Consider the following 20,138-nt stretch of genomic DNA (forward strand, 5'->3'; position numbering starts at 1 on the left):
CAAAAGTGTACCTCCTTGAGCAACAAATACCATATTTTTTGCTCTATAAGACTCACTTTTTCCCTCCTAAAAAGTAAGGGGAAATGTGTGTGCGTCTTATGGAGAGAATGCAGGCTGCGCAGCTACCCCAGAAGCCAGAACAGCAAGAAGGATGGCTGCTTTTGCTGCGTAGCGATCCCTCTTGCTGTTCTGGCTTCTGAGATTCAGAATATATTTTTCTTGTTTCCCTCCTCCAAAAACTAGGTGCATCTTGTGGTCTGGTGCGTCTTATAGAGCGAAAAATACGGTAACTCATGGGAAATGGGCATCCTCTGGGGCCAAGCACAGTGTGTGTGTGTGTGTGTGTGTGTTTGGGTGGGGGGGATCAGGAGCACCCACATTACAGATAGCTGTGGGTGGGGAGATTAATACATTTACTACATTCTTACTCTTCAACTAGCCTGCAGTACTACTAACGCAAATAAAATGCTTCCTACCTCAAACACTGAAAGGTCCTTCCTCCTGTAGATTTCATTGGCTGGAGGATGAAACCAGCCACACTTCTTTGCGTGCCTTATCAAAATATTTTTACTTTTCATGTATTTAAGACAGAATTCACACAGGAAAAGCTTTGATAGTCTGTTAAGTTTAAAAATCAGAGCAGTTAGTATACAATTCTTTGTATTTTAAAATGCCAACATTCTTAGTCAACCAGAGCACTATATGTATTAAACAAGCAAATAAAACAACAAGCAAGCTTAAAGCATATCATACTTCATAACAAGTTGCTTATTATGAGGCTGGAGTCATAGCAGTTCTGTTGAGGTATTTCCAAGTGCCCATAAATTCTAGCTGGACTTGGGAGCAAATTTAATAATAACAATACTATTACTAATAATACTAATAATACTAATAATATTAATAATACTAATAATACTAATAATAATAATAATCCAGCTGTGAAGTCAAATCCCATCATAATTGTAATGGGTATGAGTTACTCGTGCGTAAACTGCCGCCTTTCTAGGCTTAATTGCCTTGGTTAAACCGTTCTGACTGCACAGCCCATCTCCACGTGGCTGTCTCAGTCGCTAGCAGAATCTGTCTGTGGGCGTTTCTTAAACCTTTTCCAGCATAGAAGCTGTCTGACTCCCAGTCGCTTCCTCCTCTCACTGCGCGGGAGTCTTCTGCGCAGGGAGGGCGTGGGTAGTGGAGGACCTGTGCTCTCCTCACTGACGTCCAGAGAAGAATCCCGGAGCTCTCCCTCCGCTTCCCCCATTTGCCCCCCTTTATCCCTGGTGTTGCGTTGATTTCCTTCCTCCTCTACCGAGCTGCTCCTCCCCCTGGTGCTGGGTCCTTCGCCCGCAGAATCTGGGAGCCTCCCCTTCGCCTCTCGCTCTGATGTCAGTTCCCTGACAATAATATTGGAACATTATTATATGCATTGTGTAAAGACATCAATGTGTTCTGAGTGAAGTTATCTACAGTATTCATAATTCAGCCTTTATCTAAATTAATGAACACCTGAATTGTTTAAAAAAATAAAACCTGCAATTAATATTTCAACTTTTTAAATGACTTTTTATTAAGATTTTCCATAATACAGTTGCATTTACAAAAGATACCAAAAAAGAAGGTAAACAGAAAAAGGAAAGAAGGGGACAACTAAGATAAAGAGAAGACAGAAAAAGAGAAAAATAAAATAAGCAAGGCAACAGAAAAGAAATACTCTGATTTCCCATCTGCCAGTCACATAAAAGAAAATATGATTATTTAAAAACTTTGGTCAATGTGAACATCTACCACTTTCTGTTAAACAATATTTCCTACCACTTAAGGTATCTCAGAATCATTTATTTCTTTTTCTCACAGAAAGTCCAAGACTAATTGTCATTCTTAATAAGTGTTAACCATATTTTTTTCCTTTAATTTAACTTCGATTAATTCTCACCACCACTACTCCATATTGAATATAATTCTTCCTGTCCATGTCCATATTACAGTCTCTCCATTGTGCTTGCACACTGAGCCGATATTCCATTTTTTCTTGTTGTATATCCACTTGTTCATGTCCAATTCTATATCCTCAGTTCCCTTTCTTGTTATAGCCCATTTCCTGTTGTATTATTTCATTTTTGTTTCTCATTAGTTTGTGTCCAGTTCCGTGTACAGTGGTACCTTGGGTTAAGTACTTAATTCGTTCCGGAGGTCCATTCTTAACCTGAAACTGTTCTTAACCTGAAGCATCACTTTAGCTAATGGGGCCTCCCACTGCCGCCGTGCTGCCGGAGCACAATTTCTGTTCTCATCCTGAAGCAAAGTTCTTAACCCAAGGTACTATTTCTGGGTTAGCGGAGTCTGTAACCTGAAGAGTATGTAACCCGAGGTACCACTGTAGTCAGTTCCATTTCCTGCTGTATTCTATTTCCTGTTGTGTTTACAATGGTATTCCGATCTCCTCTACGACCTTCAATTTTTTGTTTTTCCCCCAGTCTTTTTCCAGAGGCAATACCATAACTTTAATATCACCATTCTTTGAATTCACACCAAATCTGCTAAAACTAAAGAAAGGCCAGGAGTGAAATCCCAAAGCTTTTTTTGCCTCTCAGCTCCATCAACGCTATGTCCAGATATTTCTCTAAATCACCATTTGTAATCTTAACTTCTCCTTCTCCGAATTCTTGTATGGAGGTCATCTCCATTTTCATACAATGATGATTCCTTCAGTATGATTTCTTGATCCAGTCCTGCCAACCTTTCATCAGTTTGATCTGGAGCCTCTGCATATTCCCCTACCTTATATTCCTCTGGCTCACTTATTCCATTATTGTCCGACTTGCTCTTCAACATTCATCTGATCATTCTTAATTGTTCAACTATCAACTACTGAACAATACCAACAGTCACTGGTTGGTGGCGGTTCCAAGATGGCAACAGCTTAGCAAGCTGGCTTCGGAGCTCCGCAGATAACAGGAATGTAATTAGTGTCAATTGCTACCCATGGAAGTAAATTTTCCTCTTTGTTTAATTTTCTACTTTTAAACTTACCAACCTACTGAGATTCTATCAGCATCTTCTTATCTATGTTATGAGAAACACCTTGGCCAAGTTCTGTGAAGTATCCTGGGCAGGCCGCCAGCTGCTAGCTATTAACTGCCAGCTCCCTTTTATACTTTGTTCCTGGAACTCCTGGCAGTCACCACACAGAGAAACTCTTAAATTGAACAAACTGAACACTTTCTATTTTTTCTCTTCTCTTTGGTTAAGGAAACCTCTCCTAGTTTACACCCCACTGCAATACTATGCCTGCTAGTAAACGCAACAGGGACCCAGAGGAGGCAGTTCTCTCACCGGCTCCCAAGCAATCTAAAATGGAGGACTTCTTATTTAACAGTTCCAACAAAAAAAAAAACGGTTTTCTCCCCTTAAAGAGGATTGTGAAAATGAGGAGGATACTCAAGGTGAGAGTGCAGAACTGGATCCAACATTGGGGCAAGTTGACCCTGTGCCTCTAAGAGAGGAAGGAATAACAAGTAGGGAGAGCACCCAATTAACTCTAATTGCAAGAACGGTTGAGCATATCTTCCAACAAATTAGAGGTATTGCCTCTCAAACAACCCAGTTATCCAAAGAGGTCCACAGTTTATCAGTTAAAGGCAAGCAGGCACTAACAGAACACCAAAGCACCAAAGTGAAATGGCACAACAAGAGCAGACCCCTAAGCTTGACATAGAATGCGCAGAGGCTCTTAAAACAAACTCTTCTTATTTAAGAGTCTTCCAACCAAAAAAGATCTGCATGACAATTTGTGGAAGACTAGATCAAACTCCTAACTGGAAAGGTGTCCAGCGTTCCAAATAACATTTATCAGACTTACTTGGTATTGGACTTACACAGACTGACTTAGTTGGGACTGAACCCTTGAACACCAAAAATCAAATCCAAAAATTATGTTAACTTTTTCCTCTACTAGACTGCCCTCACTGATTCACAAGCTGAAATTGTCAAGCAGAGGAGTTTTTCCAACCCGGGTATTTCACAATTCTATTGTTGCACCCTTATGTAAGATGAGGACTGGTGCTACAGAGGGGCCCACAAAACCAAGCCCTGGATCCCCAATGGAAGTAATGACATTGCAAAAGAAAACTCGACAGGAGGGGAGGAAACAGACATGCCAATTCCCCTAGACAATCATCTTCAGGAATCTGAGCACTGACAATAGACCCAATGGCCACAACAGAACGATAACTATAGAACCACCAGAGTACGGGACAAAGATGAGATATTTAGATGAGGAGGGGTCAGGAACTACGCCCAAGAAATCCCCGCTGGTGAGCAATTTGCAAATAAAAGGCCCAGTGAACACAAATGTGAGTACTTTATGAAATGTGAGTACTTTATAACGACTGAAATAATTGAACATCTGGATCATTCCACTAGGATCCATGTTGCCTCAAAAACTGGTAAACTCCCAGTGTACATTGGCCAGCAATTGACTAAATCACTGTAAAACAATTAAACTTCTCTCATGGAATGTAACAGGGTGGCTGAACAAGACCCAAGACAGTGATTTCTGTTCTACAAACACATGATGTCATCTTCAAGAAACTTGGGCAAAAGAGGGCACCATGGTTGAATTGAATTACAGGGTTTTATAAGTTACACTCAACCAGCTCTTAAAACTGTAAAGTATGGAAGGCCTAGCAGGGGGGCTGACAGTGCTGGTGTCAACATCTCTTAATGTATCAATTCAACAGTGTCCCTCGCTGACCACCCCTAATCTTTTTAGTGTTGTCCCTTTCTGATAGTCTCCGGAGAAATACTTACCGTATCTGCATGTACATACCTCCAGTAAAGTCTTGTGGGGAACTGAGCTCATATTGGGGAAAGCTTGACCAACTACTTGAAAGTATAGACTCTCTGTCTCCTAACCCTCGGCTTGTCTTGGGAGGCGACTTCAATGCCCGGATCAGCCTTGTTTCCCCACAAAATACAATATTATCTGGACTAAACTGGGAGGACGAACCCAAAATCTGTCAGAGGGCAGCAATGGACACCACCTCTCTAACTGCGCTGGGAATTATCTCTGTGAACTTATAATTAAGCATAAACGTGTTATGCAATGGGCACGGTCAAGGGGATCAAGAGGGTTATTTTACTTTTATCTCCCCCAGAGGATTTACTAGCACCATAGATTATATCCTAACATCCAATAATGTGCCAATTAACCGAGACACCTTTAGGATAATTCCCAGAGCTGGGACCACTTTCCACTTGAGTTATCTCTGACATCATTCATTTCTCCTGCCTTCCCTAAATTATTGGATGAAACGGAATATCTGATACTTGGAAATAGGAGGTTAAAATGGAATGCACAGGTCCAAGAAAAAATGCTAGGCTGTAAAAGCACCACTGCGAGAAAGGTTTTTTAAAAAGAAAAGGAGGTGGTGGTAGAAGTCTGCCGATTTTCAGGTAAATCTCTCCGCCCCTCCAATTTTATTTAACTTTTTCTCTTGACCCCTTCAAAAATGGATGAAAATATAGACCATTGTTGAACACTGAGGAACTGGGGCCCAATTACAGACAAAAGTAGAGCATACATTACGGTGAGCACATTGATGGCAAGTGCTTGAGCCATCCCTTGACACGATATAGTGAAATAGGAAGCTATTTATTATCAACATTACTGTTTGCAAGGCCTGTCATATTCTATCCATGGCAAAATAGTCTCAAAATGTTGAACTATGAAGTTTAAAATTTTGGCACCAAGAAAAATAACAAATTACATTTTACTAATATGTGGATTTTCTAATTGCGGACACTTTGAACACTGCTGAACTCTTAATTATTTATGATTATTTTTGATATGTTTTAAGAGAACTATCTCAAGCTCCATGTAGAAAGAAAGGGACATGCATGAAGTAATTTGGGGGCTAGCCTTTTTTTCCTTAGCCACAAAAGGGTGTGTACGAGGCATTCTGTAGCTAAACAGGCTTATCTGCAGCCAATATATATTTTTAATCTTTGATTTTTTGGCATTGCCAAGCCGATTTTACAGCAACGTTCAATGATAATCTGCAAGCTAGGAAAGAAAGAGAAGGGAAGTTATAAAGTTGTGGTTTCACTGCATGTCTGAATTTGAGAAGCTTTGCAAATAAGTTGTAAAGGAATCTTTTTTGGAGCTATGAGATGGTGTTTGTCATAAAACAGTTTATAGGTCCATTCTCCTTACCTTGCATATTCTTGTGGGTAAGGCGAGGAGTACCATGTTTGGATCTCATATTTCCCAAATTCTATCACTGAAGGGTAGCGTCCGTTTGTTTCTCCACCATTTTTACAACCAATTTTCTATTAATCACAATTAAAGAACAAAAGTTTTGAAAGCGCAACAGAATTCCCCCCCCCCCAAATCACATTTCACTAGTAAGGCTATTTTTGGGGTATTACACTATTTTAGGTGATAGGTGGAGAGACATCTGTTTACAGAGGAATGAAAAGTAGCACAAACTATCCACATCCTTAAAAATAAGGACTTCTATCAAGGCACCCAAGTGCTGTGAAACGTATTCACTCTGCACCATGCCTGAAGCTACATAGAGAACTTCCCATTCAAGTTTACTTTTACCCTAATGAGATACTTGGGTTCTAGATTAGATGTATAGCATTATATACAAACTAGCCTTAATAAAAGGGGCATTAAGCAGAACTAAGCAGTCAGCACAATTTTCTCCTCATATCAAGCAAGAAATTACCGTATCAGTACTGTTCACATAGCTGGCACCTGTGAACCTTACCTCCATTGCAAGTTCCTGGGCCTGCTTAAACATTTCCAAATCTTCTTCTGTAATAATATCCTTGCTTCCCACCAGAAACAGATCTGAGTTTTCTTGTTTGATGCTTATTTTGATTTCTGTACCTGTTGTTTAAAACCAGCAGAGAGTTTATTCACCACCATGATGCAACAAACACCTTTTGCAATCAAAATGTAGCTCCCAGCATTTTCTGAGTGACTAATGCTTTAAAATCCTGCTTCCCACTGATCTTTCCAGTTGACGTAGCAAATCTTTATTATTATAGTATCTACTAAAACATTTGCAGATTTATTTTAAATAAACACGGCCAGGACAAACAGCAGCATTTTCTTTCATGCCCTAACTTAGAATTTACACTCTACTCCTACCCAATTAAAAAAGACATTTTGAATACAAAACTATATCAAACAACTGATACAGCAGCATAGATTTCACATATCCTAACCATATATCTGAACCTCTAAGAAAAAGAAAACAAGCTTTCAACACTAAAACAATCTTAGGCAAAACTATTTGAAACAGATTAGAAGAAACTAAGGCAAGGAATACAGACTTTTGTTTCTTCAAGAAAAAAAGGAAAGATTTATTTAAAAACTGGGAAGAGTAAATTTCACAGCAGTACAAATCCAGTGTTGTGTAGCAGATGGAATGTGTCATGGAAAAGCGATGGAGGAGAGGGAAATGAAGAGTTGAAATGGTCATCCTAATAAATGCCATCAGCACTGTGGCCAGAGAAAGGGCAAGGGACAGCATGGAGTGGCTACCAATATGCTACTACAAAAGGCATAAAAGCAACATTATGAAGACATTGGGGTGGGGGGGGGTGCTAGTGCCACTACATATGCAAAAACTGACAAACAAGGCGGTACAGCATTAGTTGGAAAAACAATCTGGAGATTTAGTCAGCATTAGTTACAAGGTCAAAGTTCATTGCTTTTGTATGAGAGTGAAGTCAGAAGAGAAGTAGCCGAGACCTGTGTGACAAAATAAGAATTTGGATTTGGACGGGACGCAGGTTTGGTTGGCGCTTTGACCTGTTGCTTACCATCATCCTGATCAGGTTTAATCCTTCCGTCTGCCAAGTTCCCCTTCCCTGGTGAGGGGGTCCCCATCTGAGGGGTCACTTTATACTTTAATCTGCCTAGAATCCTGCGCTTTTTAAGGAAGGTGGTTTGCTTGAAGTGACCAATTGCTTTAAAAGCACGTCCTCTAGACATACCCAATCCAGAGGCGGAGGCATGAGAAATAAACCTACTTCTAATCTCTTTCTTTCCATAGAAAGCAGTTTTAGACTTGGATGTGGAAGAAAATGCTGCTTTACGACGCAAACGCTTGGGCGGTGCATAACTCGGGTGCCCCTTTTTTCGAGAGTGTCCCTGAGTGGAATAAATATGAGAAAGTCCATCAAAGAGTCCCTTTAGCTGACTGTTATTAGGAAGGCTGCTAAAGGAGGGTGCGCTTGACTGACTGGAGGAGCTTTGGGGAGAGTTAGAAGAGATGGAAGTGCTGGATTTTTGTGAACTGGGGCTCTGACCAGAGATGGGGGTTGGGGGTGGAAGTGAAGAAGGTTTTAGCTTTTGTGTGGTACCTGTAGCCAACACATGAGAAGTACATGATTGTTTCTGAGAGGCCATTTTCCTTGGACGATAATGCTTTGAAAAGTCTATTATTTCACCTCGTGATCTGCGACCATCGGGTGACGGTGTAAAAAACTTAGTAAGGCCATCAATAAGCCCTTTGGTTTTCTTGTTAACGTTAAGTGTAGAGGCAGGTATGTAGGTGGAGGTGGTGGTGGTGATTTTGGTGGCGGTGGCACCAGGCCGGGTGGGGTCTGTAACAGCCAATCTGCTGCTTGAATCCTTCACAGATGCAGCATGACCAGATGAAGGTGTGGTACAGACTTTAGTCTTTTGACCCCTACCAGGTGACCCCCTTCCTGTGAATGCATTCATGGATCCTTCATCGCTGGTTACAGACCTAGCAAAAAATATGGAAAATTTTTAAGAAGCAGTCAGCATTAACAAACCATAAAAATAAACAATAGCAACACTGCATATGAATTACTCGTGCTACTTTGCTTAAATTCTAAACAACATCCTAACAGCTAAATACTGCTGGTGAAGCCTCATCAAATATAGATATACATATTAGTTCAAAACCATCAGAATTATATGATAGTGACAAGAGTAAATGATGGTCGTCAGAGTGGTCTGGGGGTTAAAAGCTTTAACTAAGGCTTGTGTTCAAACCAACTAAGCCATCAAATTCCTGGATGCTTTGGGGCAAGCCACATTCTCAATATTTGTCATAAAACGGTAAATATAATCAACGGCTCCACAGAGTTATTCTGAGGACATGAATCACAAAGGCTGTAAAGCACTCTGTCTATTAAATAAGAACTATAATAAGTGCAATTAACCAGTGCAGTTGCAACAACTGTGCTCAAACAGAAATACACATCTCCCCCGCATCTCCTCTCCTTCTTTAACTACAGTTAAAGAGACTGGTCAGCCTTAGGATTAACAACTGTAAAGGCAAACTATTATAGTCACTCATCACAGCCCTTTCTCACATGAGTTCAGTTACTGGAAACATTCTAGGGCTCCAGCCAAGGAAACTGGTATTGCTCCACTAGTCTTATATGGAACAACTAGGAGCTGCCACCACAACTTTTACTTGCTCCATTCGCTAACCACCCACCATTTTGCCACCCCTCACCCACCTGACCAAACACCTCCCCCACAGCTTGCCCCAAAGCTCACCCCAAAACCCCATCCCCTTTTCCCAGAGCTCATCCAAACAGCTCTTGTCTCACAGCTTATTAAATGTTTAATGGAGGAGGGTCCAAACTACTCTCTGAAGCACCTCCTTTAAATGTCACTCCTTCAGCAGCTCACCTGGGCTCCATCATTTAATGGAGGATAGGGATGTTTCAGACAAATGACTTCCCAAAGCATCCCCACCCTCCTTAAAAGTCATGGGAGGATGGTGGGAAGTGCTTCAGAGAACAGTTTGGCAAATCGCTCTCTGAGGCTCCTTGGCCCATTCAATGTTGCTCCTTCCTCAGCAGCTTGCCTGGGCTGCTCACCATTTGCAACACTTGCTTCCTTGCCTGCCCGCCATACTCTTGTCATGCTGCAGTTGATGCGGCTACTTATTGTCAGCTATGTGAACTACAGTGGGACCTTTACAAAAGTATTCACATAAAGCTGTAAAAGAGGAAAAGCGGGGAAGTACAACAGCAATGGCTAAACCTTGCAGAAAACATAAACTCCAGAGAGAGAAAGCTCCCTGAAATACTGCAAGTGCTTTTTTTCTTTAAAAAAAAATATATATGTTTAGGTGTACTCTCATTTTCCTACTCATATTGAAATACTGCCCCTCAATGGGGACTTCCGGGTTGGCTCCATCGGCAATGGCGGAATTCCTCTGACCGGGAGGAATTTGCCCCGTGGGAAATTGGGTCTGGCTGCCACGGCGAAGGCGGAGACCCGCAAAAAATCACAGGCGGGAAAAGCCTGTGAACATGGGATTCGGCGGGCACCTTCTGCGCCTCCCCTACTCGCGGGGAAACCCGTTTTCGGGGCTCCGGAGCGACGTGGGGTGAGTGGCACGGTGCTTCGAATCGTCTGCTTCTTCCACGGAGAGAAGCCGCACAGCCATTGCCGGAGAGCACTGACTTTTTCATGTGGACAATTTGACTTTAAAGTAATTACCCGTGAGTAGAGATGAAACGGGAGAATTGGATTTCTAAAGGTATAATTTGGTATTGAAGCGGGGAGGTCCAAAACAGGAAGTCCGCCTTCCCCTTTTGTAAATAGACTGAGGCAATGAGGTTGCAAGCTGGAGTCCTGGAAAGTCTTTTGTAAAAGATTAAATTTCCATCGGTAAAGAACAAAACCCCCCTTTGGAGGCAGGAGAAGGGGGGGAAGTTGTGGACTGAGTATGCCTGCAGGAGAGAGCGAAGAGATCTAAAACACCGCCGCTCTGACCCTGGAAACGGTCTGCTAGTAGGACTGACGTATTTTGGAATGTTCATTGACAGCGTTTAGAACGTTCATTGACAGCTAGTTAAACAAGAGAAATACATTGTTTCTACTGTTTCCGGCTGCTTTAAAAAGGAGTAAAAGTAACTGAAAATTGAAACTAACTCGAAACTAATTTTTGGATTGTTTAAAAGAGGATACTATTGACTATTACAAATAGAAACTGTTTCCCCCTAGTGGAAGCCTTTGAAACCGGTTGCTTTACAAGAGTTGGGTTAGGGAAATTTCCAGCTGCAAGTTAAAAACCGTGAGACTCTGGGACTGACCTTGAATCTTTTAAGTGTTATGGTTAATGGAAGAGGAAAAACAGACCAGTCAACTGCTGACAAAACATTGGCCCCCCTGCTTTTTCTGTTGCAGCCTTTGTATCAGTATATGTAAAACCAAGAGAAATGTTGACAGAAGAGGCTCTAGTGGCTGCATTATTTAAGATAAATGATTCATTGGATCAGCTTCACAGGAAAATGGATACGATAAATGCGAAAGTGGATGTTTCAATCATTAAAACTAACTTAAATATAGAAAGTATAAGTAATACTAATATAGAAACTACCCAGAAATTGACACAGGAACCTATTTTGATACTGCTAACTGCGGAGGAGGCCAGGGAAAAAGCTGTTGTTGCTGAATGTAAAGAAACACAACTGGAGAGAAAGAGAAAGAGAGCCCCAGCCTTACAGAAGCAATTTGATGAATATAAGTTGACGCTTGCTATGACTGAACTTAAAGAAAAACAGACGAATTTGAGGATTAGAGTTCACCTTTGGCGGACATGCCCAAGGATTAAGACACTTTGGGAGATGATTCATAATGAAATGAAAAAGGTATTTAAATATACCTTTTTGAAGAAACCAGAGGCCTTTCTCCTGGGCATGGTCGGCCAATTGGTGTTAAAGAAGGATAGAACTCTTTTCACGTATGCAACAATAGCAGCAAGAATACTCATTGTGAAGCACTGGAAGACACAAGATTTATCTATCCGGGAGGAATGGCAGATGAAGTTGATGGACTATATGGAATTGGCAGAAACGACTGGCAGAAATCCGAGACCAGGGAGAAGAAGAAGAAGAGGGGTGGAAGAAGAGGGAAAGAAGACTGGAAGAATCGATGGAAGAAGACTGGAAAAGGTTTAAGACTATTTATAGAAATATTGTAAAAATAATGAATGTTAGAAAAATGTTGGAATGAAGTTATATGGCTTTAGTAGAAATGTTATAAGGAATTAAGTATAGACTAATAGAGTATTAAAAAGGGGAAAATAAGATTAGAATATGTTAAGATAATTATAGGATAGAAAACAGAGGAAGATGGAAAGGAATTGCTGAAACAATTAATAGAAGTGGAATACAAAAAGGGAGGTGTGAGGAGGTCGTGGAAATAAGGGAATGAAAGTTAAGATATTGAAATTGTTTTGTGTTTTAAATGGTTTGCGTCTTGTTTTGTTAATCTTATGTTCTTTCTTTTCTTTTCTTTTCTTTTTCTTTTTTGTTTTTTTCTGTTTTATTGTGTTTAAATGGTTGGAAAATCAATAAATATTATTTAAAAAAAGAAAAAGAAATACTGCCCCTCAATGAGGCCAAACTTAAATTCACAAAATGTGTAAGGGTATGCATATCCCCAGAAAAAAGCACTGGATACTGCATTTGGTTTCGGTTATTCATCCCTCCCTTCAAGGCATTTGCAGATAGTGAAAACCTTCTGTGAGCAAAAGTGCATGAGTTCCTAGATTAAATATTCCTGAATATTTTTGCACAGATTGTAGAACCGATATGTGACACTGCACAGATGACCATGCAGTAGAACATTTCCAAAATGCAGCTGCCCTGTTAAGACAGGGTCTAAATGGGTCAAAGTGTGTTTCGGGTTTTGGTCAAAGAAATCCCTACAGAAAGGGAATATGCATTCCTTAGGCTCAATATACAGTTAATGGACTTTAGCCTCACTAATTTCAATGGTCTCCTTGACTATATGCTGCACTGCATTACAACAGTAAAGCTTCTGCCTTCTGAAGACTGTTACAACTATAATATGATCCCAGGAGATCCAAGCCTTATGCTACAAAAGCTTCAAGATACTTGACTGCTTCAAAGCCAGCAACTGTAAAAATGACATTCCAATAATGCGGAGGAAGATAACACCCTAAATCCGGTATAATAGGCTTTTGTGGGCATGCTTCATTACAAAAGGGCTACATTCATATTAATTAAAAAATACACTTAAAGTAATGGAATTCTTAAAGAAAGATGCATTTCTGCGCAGCATTAAAGACAACCTACACAAGCACTAATGTGTTATTTTAGTTAAGAAAAAAAGCATAAGTCCAACTAAGAACCGTGCAGAAGGTACAAATAAAACATGATAAAAGGAAAACAAGAACTGGGAAAGGCTTGACATGAAAGATACCAAGAAGCAGTACTGAGTTTTACTGGGAAAGTGCATCTAGCTTGATTAAGTGCTGATTTAGCTAAAGGCTAATGCAGAAACGTAAAGATAATGCTGAGGAGCAGTCAAGAGACGCCAAACCAAATCTCTTATATTTGTGATAAATGCAAGCAACCAGGAAAGTTTATCAAACTGAAACCCACACAATGCTGCATAATTATTTCACATCAATTGTATTTTCTTCTCATTCCATCATCTTATTATTGTTAAGCATTATATATTTTGTTTTGATAGTGGTGAAACTGAAGTAATGAATATAAACAGATTAGAGAGGGAGCAGCCTGGGGCAACCATCTGGTTTGCTGATCTCCAATAGCCAAGCAACCCTCCATTTGGCCCCGAATGCATTCCCCACTCCAACCCATTACTGAGAATGGCTAGCAGTTAACAGTCACAATCCAGTTAAAATCTTCTAAGCCTTGCCCACATGTTGTTTGAATATTTCAATGCCAGAAGTTCAGCTCTGTTACCATAAAGCCTATCACTTGGTGCCATATATGCTAATAACCATCTGCCTACAGAGGTTAACAAGCTCCTGGTGCTATATGATTTCACATTGCTGTTCAATGCCACAATAAAGGTCCACTAAGCAGTGCCACTGCACAGTCAACTCTTTTATGATGAAGCACATAATGATTCAGCAATGTACAATATTTGTGTCATTTAGTTAGGTACATTTCATTAAGCAAAATGACATACACCTTTAAACACCCAACCACACCTCCCACAGCAGAATTTATTCTGGAACGGATTCAACAAGCTATGAATTGACACTCTAGAGGTTCAATCTCTATGTCTATGTTAAATATACGCACCATGGTACTGGTACCACATGTCATCTTCCCAATGTTTTACAGTTTCATGAAAGATGAAGGGTTACAGATCTACACTTATTTCTAAAGGAGACAGCAGTAAGTTATTTCTGCAACTCTGCATCATCAACTACGGCAAGTGCAGACCTTCACCGTTCCAACAATTCAAATAACATAATTCAGTTGTCTCATGACATGATGACCCAATGTTCAACACAAAAACTGACAAACCACTAGGTAATTTTGCACATGTCTGCTCATCAGGAGTGAAAAATGGCTGCCATCAAGTGATCAAATAACAAACATTCCCTTGCAATAGGGGCACACACAAGTTCCACAACTTTTGCTACTAGATAGCAGCCGGTGGCAAGGGCCAGAGCAGAGGCCACATCAGCTGCCACTGCCACCTGACTGGTTATTTATATGGCTCTGTCAATTAATATGAGAACTCTGCTGCCTTAACTCCATCATCCAGAAGTGCTTTAATGCACTTAAAAAAGAAGCATGAACAGAAACATCTGTATGTTTCTATTTAGGTTAAAACCAGGTAAATAATAATAATAATAATAATAATAATAATAATAATAATAATAATAATACCCCACCCATCTGGTTCAACCACTCTAGGCGGCTCCCCACAGAATATTAAACAGAATAAAACATCAAACTTTAAAAAGTTCCCTAAACAGGGCTGCCTTCAGACGTCTTCTAAAAGTCAGATAGTTGTTTATTTCCTTGACATCTGATGGGAGGGCGTTCCCCAGGGCATGTGCCACCACCGAGAAGGCCCACAGCCTGATTCCCTGTAACCTGACTTCTTGAAGTGAGGGAACCGCCAGAAGTTTAGTAGCAGGAAGATGTACGAACTTGGAACAACCCAGCAATGAAATCATTTCTCATCGTAAGAATCTGCCTGTTAAGTGCAACACCACCCAAATGTAGAAGACAAGCCAAACCCCAAAACACTTACAACATTCGTTGCTTTAGTTTATTTTTTGGTCGCCCAATAGGTTTTGTGTATCGCCGCCTTATCTGTGATGCTCTCTCTTGAAGTAACTTCCTTCCTTTTTTCTTTGGTCTGCAGACCTGGCAAATCCACATCCCTGCATTAATTATTCAAAAAAGAATTTGTTCAGGTGAAAGTGCATGAGCATCAGGTCCCAGTCATTAATTATAGAAATTTCCCAATGAACAACAGAGTGATGCTGGTACATCCAATGATAGGAAGAAGGTTTGTAGACTCTTGGGTCTGTTACCAGAAACCTGAAGTCATGAGACAGCAGCAAATAAAGCAATCTCACCTACTGAAGAATTTCAACACCTCAATTGTCAATTTTTATTGTATTTTAAATATATTGTAAGCCATGCCAAGAACCCTTGTTAGTAGGTAGGGTACAAATATTCCAATAGCACAGTGCAGTTGCAGAACCCATCTGTATGACTGTCCATGGGCCACAAAAAAAGATTTTGCAACTGTGACTCGGGTCCTGGCAACATCCAGTCTAGGCACAACTGATGTCCTATGACTTTTAGGAATGGCTATTATTTCTAAGGTTGAGAGATGGTAAATTAAAGTCACTGGGACTGCTGGCCTACAAAACAGCAAGACTGCAACTTGTCTATTTTGCTAGCATGCTGAAGTGGAGAAGACAAGCAGGCTACATTTAACTTTTAAAAGCTTTAAATTAAATATTCTAGGTATTAGAATACAGATGACTTTGATGATACAAAAGATTGTTTCCTTGCAATAACAATAAACTGATTGCCTGAATCAGAATGCTGTAACCAGCATTATCAGTACCAAAAGCTTTTAGCGGCTTGAACTATAAACGACAATAATAAGAACCACATTTTGATCAGCCAACAATATTGACAGGTTACTGTCGCCTTCCATTTTAACATTACAGGTAACAACGTGAGCACATTTTCTTGCATGCATGTGATAAAGAAGGTGAACTATATTTACGGACTTCTTAAAAACTGCAAAAAGAAATGCCAAGTGCTATTATTTGAAGGGTAATTTGGTAGAAAATTAAACTTAGATGAGGGAAATCTGAGCTGATGGTCCATGCTCTGCCACAAATTTATACTGTGACAAATCCTTAGCTCTCCAGCTACAGAAGCTGCTACAAAAAGACAAGAACAACAAAAAAGAACCTGAACGGCCCTCTTACAATTCAAATGTACTGTATTATGGAAGCTATAAAGAACACATAGAAAAAAGAGGGGCTATTTCGGAATGCTCCATCACAAACACATCAATGTATCCAAGAATGAATAGCTTATGCATAAATAATTCACTGAATCAATTCATAATATTGAACTGAAAATCAAGATACACATGGAATGTACAAAAACATACATACATACATACATACATAAAATCAAGCCATATACACTGAAAGCATTTTCAGAGATCACCTTTTGGCATTCGGGAAAGAGGTGGGTCACAGCACTCCATGTGGAAACCTCTATCGCAAGAATCACAGAAAAGCATATTATCCTGAAATTGAAATGGAGGGAGGGAAAACAAAAGTAATCTTACAAAAATATATTTTCATGGAGAAACTAGCAAAAGACAAAAACAAACAAGCCATCAATCCCTTGGCATAATTTTCACCCAATTCCTACTACGCTGTAAATTTGGTTCAACTAGACCTAAATAATTAGAGCAAACATTATATATTATTTGTAATAAGGGGTTAAAACTTACTGCATTTTTGCCTTGGATTCTACAGGCACTGCACGTCTTGCATTCAATACACTGCCATCTTAAGGCTTTTACATTTGTCGTCAACTCCAGACAGAATTTCAAACAGGATGGATGTCCTACAAAAAGGGAGTATTCATGCATGAGGATTATTTATGTTCCAGATCACCTAAAGCTCTACGACATCTTCTCCAAGTACTATTTCATCAGTACTGGCTACTTTCAGAATTCACGTCTTCTCCCTCATGGACAGAAAGAGAGGCAGCTGCTATTACAAGACTGCCCAGAGAACCTCAATTATTTGGTGTCTAACAAACGTTAACAAATAAAGTTATATCCCTTACTAGTACTACTCAGAGTAGACCTATTTAAATGAATGGACCCAAGTCAGTCATGTCCATTAATTTCAATGGGTCTTCTCTGAGTAGAAGCAGTGTTAGAAACTGAGATAAAATAGCTAGGCGCCAAATGGCTCCCGGGACCTGGGTGCCAAAACAGTATGGCTAGTCGCCATGGGGGGGGGGGCGGCAACACTTTAGTTGCAATTCACATAAGAGACACATGCTGAATCCACATTTTTATCAGAAATTGTTAATACATGTTTAATTTTGGTGTTGACAATAAAAATATTGGTACCATACTTCTGTTTTCAAAACACTCTACTCTTTATTGTTAAACTCCTTAACATATTGTCTATCCTTAATGTATACTTTGAGGCTTCAAAGCACATACATTTCAGTAATCCTTGAGAGTTCAACTACTACTATGGTGAGCTTTAAAAAATGTATCTTATGTGCATTTTCATTGTATTTCTACTCTTTTCTCTACCATAAAGAGAGAGAGAGAGAGAGAGAAATACTTGCCAGTTAGTATTACGTAGGACTTTTTATTTGTGGCTATGCACATATATGTCTGGATGTAGTAATTCAAAATTATTCCTGCTTCCGGTTATTTTTATTTTCTAACTCTAATTTACAGCCACGCACCAGACATGCCTTAAGTGTCTTTTTTACAAGGTGCCCATTCAGCTTCAAGTATGTTTGGAAGAAGCCAATTATCTAGAACTATTTCAAACTAGCTTCAGGCTTGGTTTTGGCACTGAAACAGCTTTGGTCACTTTTATTGAGGACGTGCATCAAAAAAGAGACAGGAGGAGTATGACCCTGTTTGTTCCCTTTGTTCTCTCTGTGGCTTTTAAAGCCATTGAGCAAGTTATCTGTTGGGTTTGCTCCCGCTGGGACTTATTTTCTGGGTTCTGGGGTGCTGGCCAATGAGCATGATGAAGGATTTAAGGCAGAGCTTTCCAAACTTTTCATATTAGTGATACACCTTTTAGACATGCATCATTTCGGGACATGGTGACACAATTTTACTAGCAGACCAGAGGCTAAACTAACCCCTTTCCAGCCCTGGGAGGAGTGCGGGGTGTATTCGTGCAACATACCTACACACTATAGCCAACACACTAGCGAGTCACAACACAAGCGTTTGGAAAGCTCTGATTTACAGGGTCATTTTTATTACCATCATAGAAGCTTTTGAGATACACATAGTGATGGGCCCTTTATCTTCCTTTGAAGATGAGCATCTTCAAAATATTACGTATTATAGGTATCTGACTGCTAGTCAAGAGAATCCTGGTTGCTCCTTGAATTAATTAAAAACAAGAAAAAAGGATAGGCTTTGCATCTTGGAAGCTGTCCTGTCTGGGCTGGAACATCACCTAATTTTTGGTTAACTGGAATGAGGCTTTGAGAAGCAAACAAAATTAGGCTAAGGAAATAGTAGACTGCAGGTTAATGTCTTTGTTTTCAATTTGATTCACACTTCTAGGTGCAAATGGTTTTTTGTAGCAGCTTAAATTGCCTTTGCGATGAATGACAGGTCTCCATCTGAGAAATGAGGTGAGCTTTGGTTTTTAAGTATCTCTTTGATTCTGGAACATTGCGCTCACTGGGTGCCTTTCATCTGAGGCTAGTGAGTTTTTCCACAGATGGCACTACATATGGTGGCAAAGTCCCTTATGAAGATTTAATGAGAAGGAAATTATTTAGGGGATGGAACTGGAGGGGAACAACCAGTGTCTGGCTGGAGATTAAAAATAAGAAGGATTTCTTATTAGAGAAACACACAAAGAAGGTTGGTTCCCCCCAATCCTACTGTAACAATTTTTAGTGTACATCGTTTTCTCTCCATGAATCGCTCTGTCCCACTCCTACCATCTTTCTGGGATACTGAAAGCACGGTGGCTTGGTTTTCTTGACAGATAGACAGGAGGCCTTGCTTTTGGCTTCTCCTTAAGTCATTTTGGGAATATATTTTTTCTGCTGTTACCAAGAGGAAACTTGTATTCTTAGCCCAACAGAGGTTAATTTTTCTAGATGCTCTTTCTTTTATTTTTTGTTTTCCTTAATTTCTGTGGACTATGAATTATTTTTTTCAGCAATCTTCTAACTGGAAAAAGTAAATTGCATCACAACAAACTTGGTAGATACAAGCCTTTTGACTATCTTGTAATTTAGGCAGTTATTAACTAGTTTTGGCTCCAGTGATTGTCTATTTCATCAATGAGTTCCAGTGTTCTTAGCGATTTGCTCCTCTGCAATCAACAGTCACTTAGTTTCCACTCTGTGTGAGAACTAATGGGCTCCCCTTTCTCAGCAGGCTGCAAGGAAGCTCCACCCACATTAGTCATATGTCCCAGCTCTGACCACTTTCCCTGAGCGAATTCAGCCCCCTCCCTCATGCCCTATTACTGCTTTAACCATGTGTTTTAAGACAAGGTTTTAGTCACAAAAAATATATATAGCATTATTATGCTTATGCCTAAGAGTCTGCAACGTTAAATAACGGTCATGTATATATACATATATAATATATTAAAAAATACAAAAAATACTCAACTACAAGACACCTTCCTGCACCTAAACAGTGCTTCCATCTTCAAAAGAGGCAATAAACACCTTCATGTTGTTATGAACCGCTGCTTGCCTCTGATCTAATTTGTGTCTGCTGTCCTTCTGACCTGGCCCCTCTTGTGTTCAACACATTCATCTCTCCCCTCAAACAACTGTGACACAGGCACCATTATGCATGTCTACTCAAAAGCAAGTCCAGTCCAGTCCAATGTGATTATAGTCTAAGACAGTGGTTCCCAATTGGTAGCCTGTGAACCCCAGGGGGTCTGTGTAACAGCATACCTAAGCCCAAAGTCATTTTTATGAAAAACCTCTGAACAGCATGAAGATTTGTGTTTTCAAAAAATAATAATAATTGATGTCACCTGCAGTTAAGGTTTAGCCATCTGGCAATTTGACTGCCAATCTCAATGTCTCAT

At 40.0% G+C, this 20,138-nt stretch overlaps 1 protein-coding gene across 8 annotated transcripts in view; it reads right to left on the reverse strand.

Annotated features, from left to right (window-relative positions):
- KAT6B (lysine acetyltransferase 6B) overlaps nucleotides 1-20,138 on the reverse strand; it is an 89,440-nt gene that overhangs the window by 34,359 nt on the left and 34,943 nt on the right. For 6 of the 8 annotated variants that reach the window (XM_082223534.1, XM_082223537.1, XM_082223536.1 and 3 more), the window contains 7 exons: nucleotides 16,805-16,920; nucleotides 16,513-16,594; nucleotides 15,062-15,194; nucleotides 7,837-8,768; nucleotides 6,774-6,895; nucleotides 6,212-6,327; nucleotides 477-618 (listed from right to left, as the gene is read on the reverse strand). In XM_082223534.1, the coding sequence (XP_082079660.1) occupies nucleotides 477-618; nucleotides 6,212-6,327; nucleotides 6,774-6,895; nucleotides 7,837-8,768; nucleotides 15,062-15,194; nucleotides 16,513-16,594; nucleotides 16,805-16,920 (1,643 nt within the window). The remainder of the gene's footprint in view (nucleotides 1-476; nucleotides 619-6,211; nucleotides 6,328-6,773; nucleotides 6,896-7,836; nucleotides 8,769-15,061; nucleotides 15,195-16,512; nucleotides 16,595-16,804; nucleotides 16,921-20,138) is intronic. The other 2 variants (XM_082223541.1, XM_082223539.1) reach the window with 2 other exon arrangements.

The sequence above is a fragment of the Podarcis vaucheri genome (genome assembly GCF_965113315.1).
Source record: "Podarcis vaucheri genome assembly, chromosome: 5".
Lineage (NCBI taxonomy): Eukaryota > Metazoa > Chordata > Lepidosauria > Squamata > Lacertidae > Podarcis > Podarcis vaucheri.